The following is an 8467-nucleotide window of genomic DNA, read 5'->3' on the forward strand; positions in this document are numbered from 1 at the left end:
GGGGGAGGTACTTGTGAATGGGGAGAAGAGAAGCATGTTTTCTATTTGGAATTCTTTTCAATAAGCATGTATTTATAATGTTGGTGTCTGAAAAACATGACACTTTCCAGTTTACTATAAGAACTTATAACTTGCCTGGATGCAATGAGTTTGGGGTGCGGATTCAATAGAAAATTTACTAAGTTGGTGGGGTCATTTTCTTATTTATAGAAGCCACTCTTTAAGTTTAATTTGTCAATTATATCAAGTTAATTTTGGTTGACATAACCCTTAATAGTAGAATTGAAACAAACTTGACTTTATTGATCTCTAACGAGGTACTTTGTGTACATTTTATCTATATTCTAATTCGTATGTTTTGATTGAAACTCTTGTTTGATTGATTCTTTTACCTCTTATCATATTGACTTAACTGGATTTTTGTTCAGTATAACTATTCATTCAAATTCAAATTGACTTCACTGAATTTTTTTTTTAATAAAAAATTTTATTCAAAAGAGGGTTAACGTACATGAAAAGCGGCTAGCATTCCGCCAGTAAGTCTAGGCCAAACGGACATAAGGCATCTGTACCCTATCTAGGCGGGCTAGGCCCCGTATATGGTCGCTAAGTGGGGAGGGAGGGAAACTCTGGCTGACACACGTCGAGCTTGCCAGGCATGCCAGTCCATCTGCAACTGCATTTGCTTCTCTGTAGACATGAGTGAAAATCACCTGGCGGTCCAGCACTAAGGATTGAATACATGAGATAGTATGCCATAATCTCCAAGGTACTCTTCCGTTGCCATTCACCATATTCAGCAATGCCTGAGAGTCCATTTCAACTTGTAGAGAGTGAAAGCTAGCGGAGCATTGCAGACCTTCCAGCAATGCCATGGCCTCCGCTTCCATATTGGTTCGTGATCCCAAAAATAACGAGAAGCCTGCTAGAATGTTACCATCCGAGTCACGAAACACCCCTCCAGCTCCAGCGTGTCATGGATTCCCTAGGGATGAGCCATCAATATTTAGCTTGACGTACCCGATGGGCGGCTTTGTCCATGCAATCTAGCGTGGCTGCGCCAACTCCCTCCGCTTCATACAAAGGAATAGGCCCGAGCGAACCAACTCACAGTCACCCCGTGTTACCTGGACAAATGGGTGGACCTACGAGATGCCGAGCAACAAAGCTTGGATATTCCAGCAAATCTGTGTCGGTGTCAATACGACCCCCTCGTATATTGCCGTGTTCCTAGCCTTCCACAACCCCCAACATGTAAGTGACGGCAATACTCTACACATCGCCCCCCCGACAGTGCTTGGGGAGTGACCAAGCCACCACTGCTGCAAGCGACAGAGGATACCAGCTGGGCCTGCAACAGGTACCGATAGCGCCCTAGAGAAAAAATTCCATACCTCAGTAGCCAGGGTGCATTCTGAAAATACGTGATCTTGAGACTCCCCACCCAGACAGAACTGGCATTTGGAAGGAAGCTGGAAACCAAACCGCCGCAAGGCCTCAGGGAACGGCAGGTAGCAGTTAAGCAGCTTCCACATGAAGACGGCAATCTTGCAGGGGACGCGATCACTCCAAATACACTGCCTGGACCCAAGGCACGCCCTCTTAGGCTGCAGTGCACCCCATGCAGAGGAGACACTGAAATCACCAGAAGGGGTGAGGACCCAGGCCCGCCGAACTCTGCCATCCAAAACTATATCTTCGATGAACTGGTCCACCGTATCACGCACGGCCAGCATCCGACGCCAGACCCTGGACAGCCGAGTGTTGCTCCACTATCCGGACTATAGCGAGACCTCATAAAGGTCGCCCATAGTGAGGTCGGATTCTGGAACACTCCGCCACTGGTCGTCCGCCGCGTTCCTCCCCTCCTGGGCCTGGGAACCCACAGCCCTGACAACCTCACCTCCCGTCGGACAGCCCCTGTTCTCCCGCCTATGCTGCCGACAGTCCAGACTATAGTGTCCCTGGCGGTTGCAAGTCGAACAGTACGATGGTAGGTTCTCGTACGTTACCCGCTGCCAGAAGCCATGGATGCCTGCTCCAATCCAGATGCAAACCGGCAACCCCTTGGAAATATCAAGATCATTGCAGATACGGGCAACACTGGGTCGGGACAGACTTGCAGTCGCAGCATCAACTTGCAGGGGGCTGCCAATAGCAGTAGCGATGGAGAACAGCGATGCTTTATCAAAAAAATGAATGGGTAGATGTTCCAAAGCAACCCAGACAGGTGCATGTGTGGATTCACTGGTAACCTTAAAATCTGGCGACCATTTAAAAGTGCGCACGGGAAAGCCAGAGATGTTCCACAGTCCCTTTGTCCAACAATGCAGATAATCCTCTTCCAAACAAAATCTTATGAGGATATGCCGTTGATCCAGAAGACCAATGGTGAAAGTGGAAGCGAAACCTATCGTTGAGCAAGCCTTACGAATATTATCAAGGTTCGGCCTTCCGTGGGAGAACTTCCCCACAACCACGAATCTAAAGGGTGCGGCCAGCTTTGTAATGCCCTCCTCCGAGAACATGACGGCTGGTTCCCCTTTAAACTGAGCAGCAGGTTTGATCTTGCAAGGGGATGGCGCCGACTGATGCTGAAGGACGGTAGCAAAGGAACGGCCATCCCTTTCTTCTGGCGGCTGGTGGCCAGCCTGATGCTGAAGGCCAAAGGAAAAATGGCCCCTAACCTTCCCAAAATAGCAAAGCCGAGAGAAGAATCTAAACCCTAAACCCTTCTGGCGGCGCAAAGATTACTGGATTTTTGTTCAGTATGACTATTCATTCAAATTCACTAGTGTATGCTTATAATGGCATACTTTTTGAGTGAAATCAATTCTAATGCGTATGATACTTTTCTTTCAATGCAGTACAATGATATTAAATGCTCATGAGGAGATGAGAAAGATTGGCTTTTGGATATGCTCATGAAGATGACTTCAGTTTGACACAAATTGCTGCTTTAGTCTATGTTTTTGTTTAGAAAGAGTACTCTATTTTTTTGGATGCATAATGGCTGTTACTACTTGAAGTAATGCGGACTTAATACTCTATTGTTTGGATGGATAATGGCTGTTAGTCCTTGAACTAATGTGGGCTTTGGAACCCATTTTGGTTGATGTGTGTTTTGATGAATTTAGAAATGTTTATAACCATATATATATTTGAGGGTTCATTGTACGTCAATTACTGTCATTTTTTGCAATAGTCGAGCTACAATTTTTTGCTATGGTTGTTGAAAATGCAACACAAGTAGGCTTTTTATGGCAAATTTCAGACATTTTAAACAAAGTTCAGTAACTACATCAGGGAAGGTTATCGCTAGCTACAAGTTCAACCAATGACAACAATTCTTGTCACTAACGAACAGGATTATAAGTGACATGTAAAAGTCATCATTATAGAGATGAAATTTGTGACGCTTTTACATTATCTATGATAAAAATACAGGTAAAGCAATGATAAGAAAATTCGTCACAAAATGGTTTTAGTTAGTGACGAGTTTTTCCTTGTCATAGAATAATATGATTTTGTGACGACTTGCTTGAAGTTGTCACATGAACCCATTTGTGACATAGAATCTATGACAATCATGTGACAATGGAAAAAGCTGTCACTGTCTTTTATAATGACAACTTTTTGGATTTCAATGACGATATTTGGTTGTCACAAAAGCCTGATTTTCTTGTAGTAATTTTTGCCCACTAAAGGAGATTAAAACACCCTCTTGATGATCATTGAAGTGAGGAAATTGTGAATTTTTAGTTTTGATGTATTTTGGTTTATCTTTCCTATATAATTGACAAGCTTTTAGTAAAACAAACTAACTTAGCCATTTTGATCCTTTCTTAGTAAAAGACCTTTAGGTTTTGTTGTCAAAAGTTCTTCATTCTTATTGTATCCTAGAAGTATATTGCTTTAACCCAGAAGCAAACTACTATGTGTAGTAGGCGCAATAAACACCTTAAGTATAGTGTTTATCAACTGCGATGACTTGAAAATTCACCTATATGTTTCTTATAATTCCCTCTTATTTTGAATAAGTTAATTTATAATTTCTTTACTACTAATTTACTCTCTCAATAGTGGTAATAAATCATAGAATCGAGAGTTTTATTTTTACATTTATAGTTAGAGCAAATTAGGGTTTTGGGCACTTTGGTCGTGTGATCACTTGGTGAGGTATGTGTACTAAATTTGGTGGATAAGAATGAGTATTAGATAATAGGAAGTGTGTTATTAGAAGTGTTATTAATAAGTTAGTGAATCATAAGTTAAAACACAAGTACGCGAGAGTTAAGGAAAATAGGCTTGAACCGACGTGCACCGTTTGTTACCAATTGAGTACACCATGTGAGAACCCTCACTTTAAAACACAATTTTTCTAAACTACATGCCTTGCCCTAAGATTTAAAGCACTTATAACATGTCCTGGCATTGCATTTTACATGCATTATAATATTTCCTTACATTGCACTTTATTACTCTTATTTGGATTGTAACATTTCCTTGAGTTGGTTTTATTTTATTTCACCACACACACTTTGACCAAGTGTCCTTTTATTACTAGTTGGGACTTTATATGATAGTATTTGGAGGGTAGAAACTTCATTAGTCAAAAGATTAAGAGAAGAAAGAGCCAAGATTGGGCCAAGTGGCCAAACTTTAGCCATTCAACCTTTTGACCAAAGTAATTAGAGGAATTGTAAACCAAACATGGCTCCATTTTTCTTCATGTTGGCCGGCCACCTTGAAGCTTCCAAGAGAAGAGAGAAACTCCATTTTTCTTGCTTTCTAAACCTAGTTTGATCTTGAGAGAAAAATCAAAAGTGAAGGACTTGAGTTAGTGAGTGAACTACTTCCAACTCTAGTGTGTGATTTTCAAGCTTGAAGCTTTTGGTTTGGTGATTGTTTTGGGTGACTCAAGCTTCATACAAGAGAGGTACATGAACCTTAAATCATAGTTTTCTTGTGTTATATGAAATGTTTGAAGTTTTGATGGCAAACTAGAAGTTGTTTGGATGTTGTTTGTGGTTAAAATTCTTGAACTAAACAAGTGGTAGTAGGGTTAGTTTGTTTGCCTACCATGTGTTTGATGAAATGTTTGAGCTTTGTTCATAGCTTTCCTTCATGTATTAACATGTTTTGGACCCTTTTTGAGTTAGAGATAACACTTGACATGTTGTTTAAGTGAAAAACAATGAAAAGATGATGGTTGGTGACATAAGTGAACTAGTGGACTGTTTTTCTTCCCCTTGGGTGACCGGTTTGGTAGAGGAGGTTTCTCATTGATTTTGTGGTTCATTTGCACCTTATTTAAGCCTAAGAAACTTGGCTAAACATTTGTTTAAGGTTTGGTGTGGGTTAATATAGAAATGGAGCAAGTAAAATGGTTGTTTGGACCACTAGTGGACTGTTTTGGTTCCTTTTGATAGCTAGACTGTTATGGTTCTTTTAATCATTTTTTTGTGTTGCATTTTGAGCTCCAATGGTACTAGATAACTTGCTCCCCTGTATATGAACTATAGGAGATTAAATTGGATGAATTTGAGCCAAAACAAGTGAAGTTAGCACCAAGAAATAGTGCAACTTTACTAGGGTTTTAGGGCTGATCAGGACTGGAAAATCAGCCAATTTGTCCGAGCTACTGGTATTGATAGGAGATGAACTAGAGTCTATATTTGACACCGTTGGAAAGCCCTTTGAGTCTGCTTTCCAACGCCGCTGACGGCACCTGATTCCGACTTTCATACAGTGAGATATGGCCATTTTCCCGAGACTGCACGGGCATGACTTTTTACCTGCGAAGAACACTTTGAGCTTGAATGAAACTTTTCTGTTGCCCAACTTTCTTGCACTTGTCAAACTTGTTTTCTCATGAAATTTGACTGCATTTTGGGCCTAACTTGCATGGTGAATTGATTCGATTTAACTACTCACTTGGTCACCTAATGAGCTCACATTTGGGTTGGAATTGAACCTAGTCTGTTAACAATTTCACTCGTTGCCCTAGGATTGGGAAACAGAGGTGAACGTAACCAAGGGACTTGATGTTTGAATACTACATTGCTTGACAGGTGAGTATTCCATTACCTGTTAACTGTCTATGTGAAATATCTGAATACTTGATTGGTGACTGGTTGAGCTAAACACTGTTTTCATAAAATTGAGGTGAGCGTGTACTTTATCGCACTCGACCTCTTTTGATTCCACTGAATCTTTGTATACTGATACTGTGATATATGATTTCTCTATATGTATGTTGTTTGGGTGATATCCCATCAATTACTGCCACTGTTTGGGTACCTAATCTCATAGGTGAGTCGGTTGTATCGAGTCAGCAAGGATTTGATTGAGAAAGCCGATAAACCTTGACGACTGTTTACTGAAAACTGGAAACCGGTATACTCGAGTATTACCTACTTACTGTTTGAGGAGTTTGGACCCGGTAAGGGGGTTGACTGGTGGACGGAAATTGGAGAAAGTGGAGTTCTACGGACATTGTATTCTTTAAATGCAAACGTTGACTGAGAGTCAACGGATTCTTGTATGATCAACCTCAAGTGGATTTGGCTTTTGGAACCCACTCGTATCCTTGAATTAAACTGTGATTAAATTTTTGTAGTACAATATTGTGTTTACTTGTTTACCTCACATCTTTATTTGGCTATGTGCTTATCTGTTTACTTGGAATCTCACTGAATTTTAGCTCACCCCACTCCCTTTGTTTTCCTTAACAGATCTGGGTTGGACTTTTGACCAAGGACTTTCATAGCTTTATCTTTTATTTTGAACTTGTACTTCGGATTGTAATCTTTTGTTTAGAAGACCTTACTTTTGACTATTGTAAGTTTGAATTCGTAAGTTAGACGCATGTATGTAAATTAAGTGTGGAGTGGTAAGTTTGACATTTAGCTCTGTATTCTAGGTTTGGGAAGTTGGCGTGGCGATTATATTTCAATTAGGGTTTGCACTCTTTGTTTGGAAGATATTTTATCAGTTTTCTTGAGTTTCTAGTTTTTTGATTGACCAAGCCCGGCGAGAGCTGGACAGGCAGTCCGCTAATACCCTAAGGTTAACTCTAGGGAGAGGTGGGGCTGTCACAGGTGGTATTAGAGCCTAGGTTTGAATTGGTCTGGACGTGTTAGAAATTTTCGACTTGAGGATTATATTTGATTATTTTGCCTTAAGAATACTTAAGTTTTATCTATACTTTGTGTAGGATGAGCGGACATAGTGGCACTAGTGATAGTCCAGTTGGTGAGCCACCCGTGAGCCAGCCACCCCGTGGAGTACTCACGATGATTAAGTACCAGATTAGGCCCTGAGGGGCTACCATACATTGGAGTCCAGCCAATCGTTTTCGGTGTTGCGAGTGCCGCCATACTTATGCCTATTCCAATACCGTAGTTTTGGCAGTGGTAAAGGAGAGAGAGGCCCTAGCGAAGGACAATGCCAGGCTTGAAACTGAGGTGAATCAGCTAAAGGAAACTATTAAAATGCAAGCTGAGCGAATCAAGGAACTTGAGTATGATGTGGTTGAGCGCCAGGAAAGGGTTGATGATCTTTGCGCGCAGCTGGGGAAAGCTTAGGAGCGCATGGTTACGAGAGCTATGAAAGTGAGGACTAGAGCCGAGTCGATCCTGAACATTTGTGATGACCTACTTGGAGATGTGAGCGATGAGGCTTCCCACATTGGAGGCGAGGCAGGAGCTGAGCCTGCCTAGGACGAGGGGTCAGCTAGTCCCGCAGCGGATTAGGTCTTCACTTCTAGGTTACAATTGTGGATGATTTTGACTATTGTACATAGAAAGGATAGGGGATGTGGTGACTTGGTGGTTGTACAGTTTTCTTTTGACTGCATACACTGGCTTTTGTATGACATGATTTGATGAACTGTGCCTGTACTTTTGAGGCTCGTACTTGTTACTTTTGGCTTTGTTAGCTTTTAAATGACTGCTATGAGCCTTTGAATATATAATACTTTGACTTTGACTTTGACCTTGACTTTATTTCGAATTGACATTTAACTGCTTTGTGTTTTCGCTTACTTATCGTGATTTCAACTTCATTTTTCTTTGACTTTTGATTGTGAATAAGTATCTATTGTATACCCAAAACTTGCTTACCTATTAGTTATAATATTTGAACCCTAGGCCAGTGAGTGATAATGGAAGGTAGACGACAACGTGGTCGGGGCCGTAGGCATGGACCCAGGCAAACCCAAGACCAAGAAGAGGAACAAGGATCTATAGCCAATCAGAACCAGGGACCCAGAGGTGGGGAAGGGGACCAGATAGTTACGGCTATCAATCATATGACTGACCTACTAGTTTGATTGGTTGACCAGCAAGGTCAAGTACCGGGTAACCAACAAAAGGACTCTGAAATAGATGAAGATAGGGCCGTGGAACGGTTTTAAAAGTTCGCTCATCCAAAATTTCTTGGGGGACCTGATTCCGAAGTTGCT

At 41.4% G+C, this 8467-nt stretch overlaps 1 protein-coding gene across 1 annotated transcript; it reads right to left on the reverse strand.

The window, feature by feature from the left end:
- Positions 1 to 1781: 1781 nt before the first annotated feature.
- On the reverse strand, positions 1782 to 7382 carry LOC113771329. The gene is made up of 2 exons (XM_027315922.1): positions 7311 to 7382; positions 1782 to 2657 (listed from the first exon to the last, which is right to left on the reverse strand). The coding sequence occupies exons 1-2, from the start codon at positions 7380 to 7382 to the stop codon at positions 1782 to 1784; spliced, it is 948 nt and encodes a 315-aa protein (XP_027171723.1).
- Between the last annotated feature and the right edge of the window lie 1085 nt (positions 7383 to 8467).

Source organism: Coffea eugenioides, chromosome 5, assembly GCF_003713205.1.
Source record: "Coffea eugenioides isolate CCC68of chromosome 5, Ceug_1.0, whole genome shotgun sequence".
Lineage (NCBI taxonomy): Eukaryota > Viridiplantae > Streptophyta > Magnoliopsida > Gentianales > Rubiaceae > Coffea > Coffea eugenioides.

Bases quoted from the DNA above. Each gene is read 5' to 3' on its own strand.
- LOC113771329 (XM_027315922.1), bottom strand. From the start codon at position 7,382: ATGGCGGCACTCGCAACACCGAAAACGATTGGCTGGACTCCAATGTAT. The intron at 2,658-7,310 runs GTACTTAATCAT...TTTGGCCTTCAG, and splicing joins GCCCCTCAGGGCCTAATCTG to CATCAGGCTGGCCACCAGCC.